At 38.4% G+C, this 17,253-nt stretch overlaps 3 protein-coding genes across 3 annotated transcripts; 1 reads left to right on the top strand and 2 right to left on the bottom strand.

Moving 5' to 3' along the window:
• Window positions 1-7,456: 7,456 nt before the first annotated feature.
• On the bottom strand, window positions 7,457-8,413 carry LOC128266220 (proteasome subunit alpha type-4-like). Its single transcript, XM_053002574.1, has one exon. The coding sequence runs from the start codon at window positions 8,305-8,307 to the stop codon at window positions 7,534-7,536; it is 774 nt and encodes a 257-aa protein (XP_052858534.1). The 5' UTR covers window positions 8,308-8,413; the 3' UTR covers window positions 7,457-7,533.
• A 3,137-nt stretch (window positions 8,414-11,550) lies between these two features.
• Window positions 11,551-13,034, top strand: LOC128266221 (uncharacterized). The gene is made up of 2 exons (XM_053002576.1): window positions 11,551-11,694; window positions 12,164-13,034. The coding sequence occupies exons 1-2, from the start codon at window positions 11,674-11,676 to the stop codon at window positions 12,578-12,580; spliced, it is 438 nt and encodes a 145-aa protein (XP_052858536.1). The 5' UTR covers window positions 11,551-11,673; the 3' UTR covers window positions 12,581-13,034.
• A 569-nt stretch (window positions 13,035-13,603) lies between these two features.
• Window positions 13,604-16,232, bottom strand: LOC128266219 (adhesion G-protein coupled receptor G4). The gene is made up of 2 exons (XM_053002573.1): window positions 15,053-16,232; window positions 13,604-14,798 (listed from the first exon to the last, which is right to left on the bottom strand). Exons 1-2 carry the CDS (start codon window positions 16,173-16,175, stop codon window positions 13,657-13,659), a joined length of 2,265 nt encoding a protein of 754 aa, XP_052858533.1. The 5' UTR covers window positions 16,176-16,232; the 3' UTR covers window positions 13,604-13,656.
• Between the last annotated feature and the right edge of the window lie 1,021 nt (window positions 16,233-17,253).

Here is a 17,253-nt window from a genome sequence, read left to right as displayed (position 1 = left end):
CATATTAAGTTGAAACGATTACAGCAGTATACAGGTACGAAATATTATACAAAAATGTGCCAATTCGAAATAAGGAATCGCAACACTTTACCTGATTGCTCTCGACTCAAAGGCTGAGCTTGGATTTGCGGCCGCTGGGGCAACTTTGAGCTTTGCGAATTTCAATTTCGGATGCAGGAACGGCTAAGCCAGGTTTTAATTGTCCATTAACACTATATGACGTGCGCGGCGGGTCTGGGACTCCCTATGCCCATTAAGGAATGTATGTATTTATAAACTCGAACATTTATATTCGTGCATCTGTGTCGCCCAAAAGGGAAAGCTATTTTTGTACAAAACATTTTGCAGGAATTGCCGCCGGTCACGACAGCCCCCACATTTTGCTGTTGTCTGGCTGTTTGGTCAATACTCAATTATGGCACCCCAGTGGGTTCCACATGCTGCAGCTGGCAAAACAGGTCGAAAACAAGTTGAAGGTGCAAAGGTTAACCTGCGAATCTGTCACCTGCCGCGAACTTTTCCCGCATTGTGGGACAAATAAATTGGAAAGCATTTAATGTGGCGTGAAAAAGCTGAAATTCATTCAATGAAACACGAGACTTGGAAGATTACAACTTGGAAAGCAGCCACAGAACGCTTGAATAATTTAAAAAGCGGCGACAATTTCCTTTTTAACGCCGAAGAAAAATTGACTTTTAATTTGTCAAAGCAACTTGGGACAAATGGAATTTCTTTTCAGTGCTGCTTTCCACTTATAAATTATCAAGTTGTTGGTCATCAAACACGCGAATTTCAATAAATATGCAAATATACACGGGGATAATTAACCAGGTTGATGTTCCCAAACGGTCGGCCTGTTTGCTTTTTGCTTTTTCGGTGATGATGGACGAAAATCAACCCCTCCATTCACATCCCAAAAGGCCAGGAATTGCAAAGTCATTACCTTGGCGTCGCTGACAGGACACATTCCTCAAATTCCAATCCCGTATAGCCATTAGGGTCCCAATAAAACTGGCTCGTTACCAAACCGATGACATTTCAATAAAGAGATCCAAACCCCAAACAACATTGATTAACAAGCTGTGGATGTGCTGGCAGCCCAAATGGATCAAGGGCAGAGATGTTCAGTGGCTAGGTATATACACTGATAAAAAAAATTTAATATTAAAATAAAATATCTGGCTGTTGAATCTAAATAGTATATTTCATATTTCAATTAAATAAAAAAATCATAATATCAAATACAATGAGATAGCATGATTAAAATTAAATTATTTACGGTTAAGGAAAATATTAGAGCTAAAATGGTGCCTTTTAATTTTAAATGCATTCTATTTAAGTTTATTATTGTTTAAATTCAAAGAACATTTTTTTGCTATTCCAAAAATAGTCAAATAAAGATAAGTTAAGAGAAATTTAATTTTACCTCAATGAGTAAAAATCAAATAAAATTAATGTAAAGTATGAAATATTTGGGTTTTTATCCGTGTACACTTTTGGATACCTAGAGAGTAGGTTTTGGGTAGTAAACTACTTATACAACATTGATAATATTTTTAAAGAATTTTTAAAAAGAGTCTTCATCAGAAAATGTCTTTTAACGGACTCTACAAAATATTATTTAATTAATTAAAATGTTGGAATGCCCCTATTTCTATTCATATTAAAACTGGCAAATGCGTACAGTCCATTTCAATGGGAAAACTAGTGCACTGAGTAAACACAAAGTCAGGCCTGAAAAAGCAGTGATAGCAGCAAAAGCCGAATTCCCGGCGAGAACAATGCAGTCCAATTAGAGAATGACAAAGTTGATTAAGTGAGCCACCATGCTGGAGAGTTGCAGGGCCACCCTTATCCACATGGCCATCAAATAAAGGACCCAGCAATTTCCATTTATTGCACACAATTTCAATTATATTGAGTGCCTGTGCTTGTGCCTGTGCCTATGCCTATGCCCAGGACCAAATCGAAGTCGTGACAAATGCCTATTGCGGGATGGATGGATTTACACGGCCCTTTGGCCGCAAAAGGAGTCATTTATCAAAAACAAAGGCGCTGACTCGGCTGCCTTCACCTGGAGACGATAAGAAAAGAACGGAAAGCCCACCCAAGGACCTTTTGTTCGACTCGATTCGATATTGCCATTTTCGAGGCGACTCCAGCCTAGTTTTATATTCAGGTCATTTTATTGTCGTCCGTTTGGGCAGGAGGACGAATTGTAGTCTTGGCTCGAAAATCAGTGTGCTGGGCATATTTAATGGCGTATGCAAATGCAAAGGGTCCTAACAAGGCTCAAAGGCTTGTTTATTTACGATTCCCACAATGCCACGAAAACTTATTTAATTCGCTCGCATTGTGTTTTGTATCTCCGGTTATCTGCCATTTGTTAGCCATGCCGAATGTCAAAGCAAGCCCCAAAAACAAACCTATTTCCTTAAAGACCCCAATCCGCATTGGACTGCGCAGCTGTCCTAAATCAAATAGCCCATATTTCTGCCTGTCACATGACACGACCTCTTATCAACGGCCTGGTTACCTTAAAAAAATAAAAAAGAACCTAAGTCCCATTGGCCATTACGGTCACTTTAAATAATAAATATAAAGTATCCATACTAATCTTCTTTCTTATAATAGCTAACATAGATAAACATTGGCTGACGGGTAATCAACATCATTCGAAAAATTTTTATCCGACGCAGAGCAATACAATTTACAATATCTAATTTCCTTGAGTTTAATTTTACACTGGTAAAAAATAAAACAGAATAGATGTGTTTTCTACGCAAGCTTTTGATTTGATTTTCATCCATTGAGGTAATATACATTGTATTCAAAATTATAATTTCATATTTACTTTATAAGTACAAAACGATTGAATTCTCTAGCCAGTTATTTCTTTTTAAGGCGACCTTTATTTATTTCTTTGGAGCCGACGTTTCTTGGTAAAAAATCATAAATTGATCATATACAAGCTATTTATTTGCAAACGTAATTATACATGTAGTCATAAATTATATTTAAGATTTTGTTATTCACTAAGTACATACACTAAGATCTTCTCGTACCTCTTTTGCAATACGGCCACCTCGTAGGGACTGGTGATGTTTGTCTACTGAGTCCCTCTGCACGAAGTGAACCGCCAGGCCTGGGTGGCTCTAATCGGCCCCACCAAGGGTAGTGTGCATGTCCAAAAACGCACCGCTCCGAACCAGGCCATGACCACACAACCCACCAATTTCATAAGAAGATCGCACAGCTAAGCTTCTAGTGGTAAATTTCTCTAATCAATTTTTGTTTCTTAAATCTGAATCTGAAAAGTAACCTAGAACAAGCACATTTAAGTCCATAACTTTTTCACAGAAATAATTTATATTAAATGCGTTGTAATACTTATTGAAACCACACTTCTTAAGGAAACTCCGTTATATTCTAAAAACTGCGATTGTGGCCTGAGGCGTGACTTTGATTCCCACAGTGTTATAGGCAATTTTCATAAATAATATTGCTTTTATTACTAAGTTATTTATTGGTAATAACAGATTCAATCGATATTGGGCACTGTATATCGGTTCGGTGTTCGGTTTTGTACTTTGATAAACGGCAGGTGTGAAACATTTCATTGCCCAAAAATAACGACCTCTGTGAATTTTCAACGCCCCCAGCGGTTGGATATTATTGTCTAAGCGAATCTGCCGTCGGTGTTTTGGAGTGCTTCAAAATTAATGGCCGAGGGCAACTTAAAAACAGTAAAGGGAGCAAAGGCAGGTCTTTAAAACTGAATTACCTGCCTCTTGCTAATTGGAGTGTCCTTATTGATTGGGTTCGCTCCTTAATTATGAGTTCGGGTGCATGAGTTTGGTGTTGTGGAGCAGTGCTTTTTCACTGATTGCTCAACCGATGCTGATCGACTGGCTACGACTAGGCGAAAACTTTGAGTGCAGTGAAAACTTCGTCAGCATTGCATAAAAATAGCATTTACTTTCGTGTTCAGAGTTAATTTGGAGAGACAACTTTTTAAGGGTTTAAAGTCTCAACAGAGCACAGGACACAGGCATTAATGTTAAATGTTCCCAAGTAAGGTTTGGAGTGTGTGTGATATAGAGGGGCTCAAATCATGCTGGAAAGCCAAGGTCTCGACCCAAGTCTGCTAGGGCAATATATGTAAGCCAAGTCAAGCAAAAGGCTGGCAACAAGTAAGCAAACAAACATCAACGTCTTGGATGTGTGCATTAAAAGTCAACGACTCGGCAAATGAATTGCAGGCCCAGGCAAATTAAATTAGCGCAGCAAACTCGTGTCCTTGTGGGTGACCCCAAGTAGAAGTTATTTAACCCAGCGAACCCGAACCCGAAACTCGTCTGTCCACTTTATGAGACTTCGTCATGGCCTAAATTTGGCATTAAATATTTAACTTACCAGGCGTAAAATGCGCTTCATGGTAATCAATAATCTGCGTGGGCAAACTCAATTAGTCAAAACAAAAGTTATGGGATGTTCTTTGGTCAGCATACAACTTAATGTTAGAAATAATTAAAGTTAATTGTACATAAAAAACCCGCTGAAATTTGATAGGCCTGTCCAAGTTCCATTAAATCTTTGGCTGATATAACACTTGGGTGTTCGAAAATTTAAATGTGTGGGCAGATCCGATTTCACAGCTCAGCATCTGACATAATTGCACCGCCAAGCAAGTTGTCCTCTAAGCCAACTTTAAGAGATGCTAAAAGACACAAAGAGACTTTCCTAAGAGAGGGATGAAGAGAGCGAAAGAGCGGTCCTGCGCAGTTTTTGGCAGATCCTGTTGCTGCTATGCCCCGCCTGCCTGGATTTACGTTGCGTATACGCAGTTCTACGTAACGCATACGCTACGTAGTGCCAAGGAACCGCTGGCTGGACACAAGGAAGGACAAAGGAGGGCCAACAGTTTGCGGCATTCAACGCACTCGAACGGTACTCAAGCGGAAGTGCGAGCTGCAAACAGCTAAAATCCACAGTCTAGCATTCTTAGGCGTATATATTGCATATATATATATATATATATATATATATATATATATATATAGTACAGCCCCGGGGCGCATTGTTCACCCGGCATTATGGAACGTGTCTGGGCATCTCTTGAGTTTTCGGCACCCTCTTGGGTCGCTAGGTGTTTCTTGTGGCAGCACTATTAAGGCGCTCGCAAATTCAAATCCATAAAAGTGTCATTAGGTGGCGCATAAAACACAAAAGGTGCTCGCATGCCCAGCTCAGAAATTAATTAAAAAGGCAAACTCAAGTCCTGAATTAATGGCGCATAAGATTTATGCAAAGGGAGTTTGGCTTTTGAGAAACATCTCTGCTAAAATATTAGCCCTAAAACTGTTTCAATTCATTTGGCAGAAATTGCCGAGAAATTGAAGGGCACTTCACAGGTTGTTTCTGTAAGCTATATAAATAGTTGCTTTCCCATTGTTTTTCTTACTTTCCCAAGAGTAAAATATTCAATTTTTTTTTTCGTGTCGGGTCGAAAAAGGCCAGGCGTTTAATTTTTCACGCAAAAGTTAGCAAAAATAGAACTTAAATATTTATGGACCCCGGGACACGTGGGTGGATTCAAATTTGATTGTTGCAAGGGGTAATCGTTGGCCACCGCCCAGAAAACTCGGGCAACTGAATGGACACAGCCTTTGTTTACGTTTTCAGCTTTGTTTGCTCCATAAAACATCAGCCCCAAACAAATGTCAGATTGTCCAAATGAAGTAATACGAGTGTGTGTACAGTAAACACACTCCCTCAGAAACACACACCCAACCGTTGACATATATACAAGAACACACTCACACTCAAAAATGTGCCAATTAAGCGTTGAGCTTAAGCCTTATGAGGTTTTCGGCGTGAGATAAATATCAGAGGAATGAAAGAAGGCAGCACCATCACATTTGTCAGTCAGGCCGTCTTAATCGTACACTTAGAGAACTTACATATTTATATTTGCATTTTTATAGCCTTTTTTGATTTTTTTTAATATTTAATTTTTTAAGGGTACACAATCGACCTTCTCCAACCAGCTTAGAAGCATTTAATATTTGAATAATAGGAATATTTTAATAATACATACAATTTCGTAATATGAAAATACAACCAATTTTGTAACTGGTTTTTCCCTGTGCAGAAAGATATAAATGTGTTTTGTGGGCCTGTGGAGAGTAATAATTGCGCAGGCATATTACAGTTATTTGCTGAAGTAGGGGCAAGTATAGTATGAGATTAATTTGATTACACTTCAATGGAGGCGGGTGTGTTTCTGAGAGGTCTTTGGCTGATTACTCTAGCCAGCTCTATTTGGCAAACGTGTTAAAGTAGAGGGTTATTCGCCACCTGTTGCCTTGCAGTCATGGCGATGATTTCATGAAAAGAACTCTGGCGAACATTGGCCAGACATTGAATTCCACAAGGAGTGGCGTTTCATTAGGAGCTAAACATAAATTAGCTTTTAAGTCGATGCTAGTTGTATTTGTCTGCTGGCTGTTGCCCTTGTTTAAAGTCAAAAAGCGTGAAATGCTAACAAGTTAATTGAAATTCCTGCAGCGTTTCACGTGCGATTGTTTGCTCGCACAGGACACAACAAGAAAATGAAAGCATTTCTTTTCAGTTTGAAGTTGGCTTGCCTGGTTTTTTTTTTATTTGCGTCTTGGCATTTCCCTTGGCTGCTTTGAAATAATGTAGACAAGTGTAAATTTATATTCTGTTCTGCGGGCGAAAAGGGGGTATTTGGCCACTTAGTTCTGCCTCCCGAGAAATATGAGAGGACAGTGTAAAAATTTGACGTGAGCCATGAAAGAATTTAAATATTTCTCCAAGTAAAAAGCTATTTGCATTGTTTATTCAGCGTGACTTCAAACAGACAAAGTATCTGCTCTGTTTTCAGTTTCCAGGTGTGCTGAAAGTCACAGAAATTGCCAAGTTTATTGCACATGAGCGCACAACTTTTGCAGAAAGCAAATACCGTAGCTCTCGGCAAACTAGAACCATAAAGGAAGTCCAGATGAAGCATTTACAATAATAAAGTTTTAACAGGAACTATAAAGGAGAAAAGCTCTCTTTTTTGTTACACTATATATTGTTGTATCAGATGTGTGCAAGAGAATGTAAAAATTAGTTTACAAAAGTATATCAACTTATGGTAGTAATAATAAAAATGTAGTGATTAAATTAATTCTTATTACTCGTCAGTGGACAACATGAACATTTTGCATTTCACATGAAAGAAGTTTAGAAACAGATCACTAACATATTTGATATTTTAGGTATTCATGGGTTTTAAAATATCTTTTCATTCAATTTGTGCTTTCAATTTTTATAAATAAATATAAAAAATTTTATTTCAATTCATACAACAAAATATTTATTCTTTTAATTTTTTTGTTATTAATAAAATAAAATAATTTCTTGTTTAAAAATGTATTATCGTCGATTTATTACTTTTCAAGCAATTGAATTATTAACGTTTTACTTGCGGAAACAATATATGGAGTTCACAACAGTGTGAAATTATGGGTTGGATAACATACGCCTAGCGGCCTGCGATAACAATTTGTTGTGCTTGTCGATTAGTTTGCGGATCTCGGCTTTTTCCAGCACATTGTAGAAGGTGGTGTTATGAACACGCTGCAATGTGGCCATTTCCACCTTGGATTGGGTCAGCTTTCCATTGTCCAAAGTCATTCCCAAAACCTTGATAGCAATATCCTTGGCGTTTTCCAATTTCTGCTCTAAGTACCCTTTGTTGAAGAGTTCCTGCTCGAGCATGGCCATTGCCGCTCTGTACTTGCGGCCAATGCAGGTGGCTGTCCAGCCACTATAATTTCCACTAGGATCGGATTGGTATAGCTGGAATCCGAAGCGGGCATCCCAGCCCATGTAGATAAGGGACACGCCAAATGGTCGCTTGCCTCCGTATTGCGTATACGCCTGTTTGGTATCACACAAGTGCGAGACGAGCTGTTCGCAGGGAATAGCCTCGCCAAAGGTGAAAAAATACCGCTGTGCAATCAATCGCAGTTCGCTGGTCAGCACATTTCCATCCGCCGTGTTGCCCGTGACGCAACATGCCGAGCCCTCATTCAACCGGCAGATCTTCGGTGCCGCAACACTGGTGTCCAAAAGCCTATCGGTACTCCGCTCGGCGGCCAATAGGACACCGTCCTTTGCCAGGATACCCAGGCAGGTGCTCGAGTGCAAAACCGCCTCCATGGCATATTCCACCTGGTATAGTCGGCCCTCCGGCGAAAAAATCGTTGTGCGGGAGTCGTAGAGACGCGCCATCGCTTGAGAATATATAAAAATATAGAAGAATATGAGTTTCACTTGATGTTCAGTAAACAGTTTGTAAATAAGTGAGAGAAAACGGAAAAATTGTTACAATACACAAATCCAGAAAGTACCCACCTACTAGAAAACCGAGAAGATAAAAAAAATCATTTGGTTTTAAATATACTTTTAAGGATTCCCCTTTCTAAAAATACAAATTATAAAAACCTAATTTTTTTAACAGATAATAAATTAGCTTAGATATTTACCTAAAATTTAATCCGTCTTTTTTTAAAAGATTCTCTAATACATTTCGAAATCAATTGTTCAATCAATAGGCTTTCGATGTTTAAAACTTTCTTTTTCCTCAAGTTCTTTTAATGGGATTTTTATGGAGTGATAGTTTGATAGTCATCTGCACAAAAAAGTCTTTTTTTATTTTACACAAATTTTTGTCAAAAATGTCTAAGTAAATTACATAAGGTAAATTTTTTTTTCTTAAAAATTATTTTGTGAAAATGATTTGTTAAACAAAAACGTATTATTTCAAGTCTGAAGATAAAACTGGATTTTTTTTATGAAATGTCTGCTACTTATGGTTTGAAGGCAGCTGTTGATGCCTTTTTATGAAATATAAACAGAAAAAACAAGTAAACGCTTCCAACTACTTTTCCGTTCCCTAAAGCCATCATTATTCTCATTTCGCGCAGTGAAAAGTGTATTTGGCATTGGGGATTATTGCACAAAGCGCATTAAGTTATTAAATATGCAAAATATCTCGTTTTTTCTGCGGTAAATGGAAAGGCTGTACTGTCAGTCGGGGCTCTGCTCTGTGTTATGATAAATGATTCGCGAGGAGGGAGTTGTTGGAATAAATTATGTATTGGGGTCAAAGGTCAAAAGCAAACCAATGCCTTTGGGCCTCTGTGGCGTCTTCATTAATGTCAAATTCCAGCCCACAAAACATTCTGTCAGTTTTCCAACTGACTGCAGTCGGCAAACTATCTTAATTAGTTTCTAGCTGGCCAAAAAGTTTATTCAACCCTGTGGGACTACCCAGCCCAAAAAAAAAAAAAGCAAAACGAGAGACCGCAAAGCATGTCGTGTTCTTGAGCAGTATAAAATCGATTATCCATATAAAGATCCTGATAGGTGATTAGGTAATAGTGATGGATCCTGACTGGAGACTACGCACCCAGAAAACTGGAAAAAGAACACACCCAGGCGGTGGGATGGTGGGTTTAAGCGGAGTACGCCAAGTCGATTGGAAAGCAATTCGCTTGCCCTTGCCATGCATAAAATATGAGGCAACCAGGGGCCATAACTCAATTTGCTGCTGCTGTTCCCCATTCCATCTTCCGTATTCCGTATCCTCGCATCATCATCAAATCGAAATCGGTATTGATATCGGAATAAAAATAAAATGCCTGTCTGCAATTTGGTTTAGTTCAAAAGCCCATCAAACTCATTACGTAGCATTCAGGACTGACCATTTGCGCCACATTTTCCTCCATTCCTCTTTTCTGACCCGCTTTCCTTCTTTGTTTATTTTTTGACAGACGAATCCCCCAACGTGGAGCGTATGTGACAGAGGATTTACCACTCAGCGCCAGCTGGGAAAAAATATTGGGTGGTTATGGCTGATTATGATGCCCCTTGTATAATACATTACGGCATGTATGAAATTTGAACGATTGTGGGAAACTGAGCCGGAAAAGACCCTCATCAATATGGATTTTATGATGGACATGTGGTTCCAGTCCGAGTAGAGTTTGTTAAATTAATTGCATAAATAATTTACATAGTAATTACACGCACTTCTACTCGAAATTGGGAAATGCAGGAATGGAACGCCCAACCCGTTAGCATATAAATCAAAATGCTAATGCACTCGAGTCGATATTTGCATTTCACGTAATCTTTCAAAGTCTTAATTAAGAAATGCCACAAGCTGACTTCCAGCCGCAGCCGTTGAGCTTAAATTGCGTTTCCGTTTCCGTTCCGCTGACTCATCAAATTTCAACCCCAAACTCAACTTTGCTAAAGGATGCCACGAAAGTTTGATATAGGAAAAAGGGAAAGGTTAGAGGTTTGCGACTTAAAAAAGTGAGAAAAGCAGTAAGCGATTGTTTGATTTGATTTATATTTGTAATTTTCGATTAGGGGAAAAAATACATTTTTTATAACACTCATACAATTAATATGGTATGATATAGTAAATTTACAGTAACAAAGTATTAATGCATCCATTTTTCTTAATAATTTGCAAAAATAACAAGCCAATAAAACTACTAATGTTGCTCTATGTCTGATTAGGCAATTAATACATTAATTTAAACATTTCAAACTATTTGACTAACGTAATTAATTAACTGAAAAATAAATCTAAAAATTGATACTATTCTGGTCTCCAAATTACCATTTTACAACCAATTGAGTAGTCATAAAAATGTTTAAAGATCATTTACCAATTGGGCAGGTGAATATATGATAATCCGATCAGTCGATTGATGATCGGCCATTTCAACATCTCAATCGATCAGCTTTATCAGGTCGATCAACTATTGCATGAGCACAATTTTATGACTTAGCATATGAATCGAATTATGGCTTCCATTGTTGTTGACTGTCCATCTATGGATCAAAAGCCAAATGGGAAAGAATCATCTTTTGGTGTATCGAATGACAAGACAAACGATCGACGATACGCTTTTAATGCGCATTGTTAGGCATAAAGAGGTGGCGATTAAAAATCAATATAAATACATCGATTGGTATTTGAAAACTTTACAAAGGAAGCTCTGGAAACGCTAATATTTCGTTATAGAAACCATTATGCAAATTTTCAGAGTGAAGACCCCATGTAAAGTGAGCACTCATAAAGTTGATTTATTCAACCGAATCAAAGTGGAATTTGCATAATTATAATGGCGTGAAAAGCCAAAGAGTCGACTCAAAGTCTGAGCCCAAAAAACACGTCTCACAAATCTATCACTGGGATCTTTTGCTGGCTCACAAAATATGGCAAAGATTGCGATGGTATCTCCAAGGGGTTTGGTCTCCTCGTTTGGCCAGATTTGGTGGCACCTCGTGATCGATCCAACTGGATTGCCAAATGCATAAATCACGTGCCAGTGCCTCAAGAAACAGAATTAGATTTCGGAAAAAAAAAATAGAGAATGGAGGTCGGAGAATGGAGAATGGCTCCGCTCGGTAGAAATTTATGTAAATGCATGAGTTGAGACCCTGAACTTGAAACAAGTTGGCGGAGCAGAAGCTCAGATCACTTTAGTTTGCTGCTGAGTTAACTGGAGATCGGTCGGAAATTTAGAGTGGGATCTGCCCCCAGAGAAAAACGTGTTGGGTACAAATTCAGGGATTATGTACAGGACGTGTTTTTTGGTAAGTGACGTATAAGATAGGGTAAACTTTGGTTGAAGTAGTCGGTTAGGATTTATCAGGGTTTACTCCATATTTTTTTTAAAGAATATTTAATGAAGTTAACACGATTTTTATAGTTGTTTTTTTTAACATTTTTCATCGCGACTGTTAACATCAAAGAGTGTATAATGGAAAAATGTTATGTATAATGTAAAATACAATGTTGAAATAGGCAATCATATATTGTTTAAATCATGTTGATAACTTTTGTATAATTCATCAAACACAAGCCACATAATATATTGCATATTTATTTATAACCCTAATTAAGCAACCAGAAGTGTATTGTTTTCTAAAGTTCTGCATCTTATAAGTTTAACTCCAAAGATACAAAAACGAATTTGCTTAAAGCCAAGGTTGTCGTATATTTGGACACCGTTTTTTTGGTTAATTAAAAAAAGGTATTAATTGGTTGGAATTTGTCTTGCAGTTATTGGCCCTTTTGGCAGTGGCTAGTGCTGGCCGGGATTATCTGCCACGCCCCCCGACAAAGGCGTACGTCTATGGCACGCCCCCGCCCAGCACAATGGCTCAGCTGCGCCGGATAATCCAAGGTCACCTGGAGCGTTTCCAGAAGGCGGACGAGGCGCACTTTTCCCGTCGCGCCAACATTCAGCTGTTAAAATCGGAAGTGCTGGGGGCGGAGAAAAAGCAGCAGGCGATGCAATTGTGGGTGGTTCGCACGCCCACGATTTCCGGTTCGGCCTCGGAAAACGCGCTGGATTACGCCCTGGCCCCGAATACACCCATTCCGAAGGACTATGCGCATAAGTTCCTGCCCGAGGGCAAGGATGTGGTACCCGGAAGCTCTTACATTCCGCTGCGGTTGCTGGTGATAAAGCGCTGAAATATCGGGCGGCGGCTTTTGTTGTTCGAAAAAAACAAGTTCCGGCGGAATGCCGATAGCCCAGACAACCAGTAGTAGTTGTCTAGTTGGCTAATTGGCTTTAAGCTTACTGGTTCTTACCTCTAGCTTAGCAATACTTAAGTTGTTTATATGCTAAGGCCCATGTTGGCAGCTCAGTTCGCTAATCTAAATTAAGTCACTACGTCCCGGGGTCCGGGGCTAAGACTTACGACCTTAACGCATCCAATAAAACCGAAATTAAGCCGACCAGAATGCCGTCGTAATCTATGAAATACATTCACCAAAAACTAAGTTGTCATCTCATTTACATAAATTAGAAGTCATAAATTTGAAGTGAGCGGGGAACTGCTAGGCTTTAAACGGTTAAAAGCTGTCTAGAAAACCGGTTCGCTATTTATCGGTAAGCTCAAAATAAAAGCTTAAAGCTTCTCGAGTCCAGGTTTAGTCTTTAACTAACTATTAACTATTAAAAGTAAAGTTCAAAGCTTGATGCTTTTCTAATTTAATTTTTTACTAAAGCTTTGTGTAACTATAAATATTAGTCAACAATAAATTGATAAAAGTTAATAGTTGTCCAATAAAATGTAATGAATTTATAATAAAATTGTGTTTATGTTCAGATTCTATTTCAACTGTTGGTTGGTGAATCATTATCTTGATGACTAATCCCTTTTTAACTTTTCATGTTCTACACGAAAGTCCATTATAACCGGTTGTCACTAAGGCAAATAGAGATAAGAGATCGTAGATTGTATAATCTCCCAGCAAACATTATAGCATTTACAGCACAGCAATGTGCTCCTTCTACAAAAAAGGTTTAAATAAAACACCTAGTCGGGTAACATTTTTTTAGAAATGAATAATAATTGAATACAGTAAGTTGCATCTACAGAAAAAATTTAGACAGTTCTAACCACACCTCTAAATGAAACCATATTTACCTTTATAATTTGCCATTTAATTTTTATAGGTACTAAATCATTTATTAATTTATTTTTCTTATATAAATATTTTTTTTACAATTGGCTTTAAACTAACTTAGCTAATTTGCACACTTAGTTACTGGTAATATGATTTGATGACTGGCTTGAGCGTTTTAAAATCGAATCCGTGGGCATTTCGATAGTTTCCTCGCTCTTCTTGCGCAAATTGCAACAGAGACCCAACCAGGCCCTCTGATTGTCCTTATTGAAGACAATAAAGTATAGGAATAAAACGAAACCCTGTAGTGTTGCTGTGAGGCAAAAAAGGTAGGCAAAGATCCTTCCAAAATCAAAATAGGTACACAGCCCGAAAATCCAAGTGATTCCCAGGAGAAAAAAGAGTAGTACGAAGAGACCCAATTGCTTTAAAATGAGATTTCGAGTGAACAGCGTTTTGTAGACACTCCAGGTGATGTAGCCCACCATTAGGGCATTGGCCACAGTAATCAGGCCAATTGGTAGTATAACTCCCAGACTTAAACCATATCCCGAAGGATAACACAAAATAGGAGTATCCAGAGTATTGTTGCTGGGTCTGTAGCAATCGGGCTTCAAAAGAACCACCAGTATGGTGGGTATAAGTGGCAATGTCCAGGCCACAGTGGCTGCTATTAATATATAGTGTCTGGGGTGATTAACCCCTATGACCCTGACATATCTTTGATACTGCAGGAAGCCTATGATAAACATCCAGCTGAATACAACTAGGAGTAAATACTGCATCACGGCTCCAATCAGCGTACAACGATCCAAATTGGTTTGATCCAACTGTTCCAGTAACTGGCTTTGACTCAAAATTAGGAAGAACAGCAACTGAAGACCCAGGGCAGAGCAAAGGTTTAGCAGTATTTTTGTAGAAGCCAACATCCTGAAGCTTTTGAAAACGGCTGCAGTCAGGAAAATGAGAAAGAGTCCAAGAAGCGATAGGCTCAATCCCACATTGGTTATAATATCCAAAGTGCGATCATCTTCGTAGGTGTCCAGTCCAGTCTGCATTTTGCTAACTCCCAATAGAAATGTGAACTGGGTGAGGTGATCGGCATAACAGAGGATGACTGGATTTGATGAAATTTCTGAGCTGGCACTGCCGCTCGTGGAAATTCCATCACTTAGCCAAGTCTTGTAGTTCCAATAGCCACATCCACCCTCAGATGGTGTTTGATTCGTATTTCCATTGCGCAAAAAAAACGGCAACTTCTCGGGTAGCTTGTGATCTAAAAGAAAAACTAGTGCTTTAGAATCGAATCGCATTTTATTAATTCCCTCAATTCTTCTATATCATAATTGCCCGCTGTTTAAATTAAGTATACCATTAAAAAGTATTTTGTTTTAGCTTCAAATTCGAGCAATCAGTTTAAAGTGACTATTTTTTATAATGCAAAATAAGATGTTAAAGAAAATATAAATATCAAATGACTATTTTGTTGTTTATCCAAATCTTTAAACAAATTCTGTCTAATACACTTACCTACCAATCCTGGTATGGTTATAGAGACAACATTACTAGTGGGCCTTCGTTTGATTTCGTCTCCTGTCTCCACAAAAAGAGCATCTCTCGTGTAGACCTTAAAAACTAGGTAATTGGCTCCCTTTTTTGTAAGTTTCCTCCACAATGTTTCAGGCAGAAATGCAGCAGTCTCCAGGTTATCAATCGCACTTATATCATTTTCGTTATCCGTTGAATGTAGTCTCTTAAAATCTGACGTAAAGCCATCAGAAAAGACTGCAATTCCGGTAACATTGGCCACGTCTGGATCCACAAAGAACACACTTAGCTCGTTTGTCTTGAGAACCACAACTCCTTCGTCCAGAAAAGACTGAAAATTAAACTCAAAGCTGTTGTTAAACTTGCTGATGTTTTGTAGCAACATTTTTGGACTCAATGCATCCAGATAATCCTCGAAATTGCTTAGCAAGGAATTGGTGGCATTTGCTTCAGCGGAAACTCGCAGAGTTTCGTTATCGGTGGTCATCACTTTTTGGAAAATCTTCATCAGATCCCCGACAACTTCAGTATTTCTTTCCCCATTCCTAACAAGCGAGTCGAATATTTCCGAAATACTAAAGACATCGGCGGCGGCAAGTTTTTCCTCGGATTGAGTGAGGAGACTACTGAGTTGGCTAATCATATCCGGCGGACTGTTTACAGACAGAAGGTTAATACTTTTGCTGAGTTCTGGGGCCGATCTACAGGTTATATGGTCGAGGCTTTGCCAAACTCTATTGCCACTTCGAATTTGACATCTGCGTCTGACGGGAATTCCCCTTTCATTTAAACACAGATCTCTCAAATAAGCCCTTTGACCAACTCTGGTTTTCTCCACGCGATTGCTTCGCACTTCCAAGCCCTTATCCGTTTCATAGTTCAGCTCGAAGTCTTCGGCCTTGCAGAATCCTCGATTGCAGTCCTTATAGGGATTGTGCGACAGCTGACCATCTGCATCGACACAGAGCAGGAATCGCAGGTTCTTCAAGTGGCAGTAGTCCAAGCATCTGCCCACATTAGGCTGATCCAAGGCATAAAGGGGCGGGTCTGTACTCCCGGACTCGAGTATTAAATAGCCAGCAATCCACCAGAGAAACAGCAGCATAGTGCTATATATTCTGTTGTCTAATTTTAGCGCAGGCTGCGTTGTCGCACTCCGAAGCTTCGCGGTCGACTGACGGGGGAGCGATAAAATGCCAGATGCGATAAAACGAGTTTTCACCTTCACATACCCTGGAATTAGGGCCTGCGAGAATTACCACTTTCCTCATTGTTATTTTTGGGAATTTGGATGGTCTCAAGTTAAACTGGTCAGAATTGAAGCATCTTCAAAGGTTGAACGGTCAGATCTTCTTTTGCTGCTTCAAATATAAACTTAAAGCTTTTTCGATGAACACGTGAACTTTATTAATTACCTACCTGCATAAAAGAGATTAAGGAACTGCTGGTACCGAAATAAACAATACTATTGAAATGATATTACCATGTTACTTTTCGCTTAAAAAAGTTTTGTAAATTGTTATTACTGTTATTATTAAAAGTATATTACCATTATTATCACAAAGTTATTTTTTTACAATGTAGTCTTATGTAGTAGTACAATGTAGTTTTATTTTTTAACTCTTTGTCATGGGTAGTACACTTCCCAATTAAAAAAACAAATAACGCTGATAAAAAAGATAAATGGCAATTAATGGATTCATAATAAAAAGATAACATATAATGGAGATTCTCTAAGAGCTGATAACACTTAGTTTAACAATTTTTTTGGTGTAATAATTATCATATAAATTTCATTAACAATTTTAAGGGTATTTAAGGGACCGACTTCTAAACTATCCCAAGACACTCTTATAAAGAGCAAAAATAGTTAATAAACTCTCAGTTGGGAGAAGCCATAAGTACATGCATGCATCGATCGGTAGCTGCTGGATGTCAACAACTATGATAAGCAGCTACTTTCTGATGCTTCACCCCACTGCTTTTTTAGAAGGTGTAGATAGATAAATTCAAATATTTGCACTCAGATAAAAATATAATCATGCAGTGATATTCGACTTTTTCGAAATAATTAATTTTCTTTTTAGCAAGGTGTGAAAAATCTCTATGTCATATTATTTAAGATAAGATATGCCTATTAAAATAGCAGTGAAAAACTACTACAGGTCTGCAAACAAATAAAT

This window comes from Drosophila gunungcola, chromosome 3R (genome assembly GCF_025200985.1).
Source record: "Drosophila gunungcola strain Sukarami chromosome 3R, Dgunungcola_SK_2, whole genome shotgun sequence".
Taxonomy (NCBI): Eukaryota; Metazoa; Arthropoda; class Insecta; order Diptera; family Drosophilidae; genus Drosophila; species Drosophila gunungcola.
The sequence above is the reverse complement of the archived record's forward strand: the minus strand, read 5'-3'. Positions and strand labels throughout refer to the sequence as shown.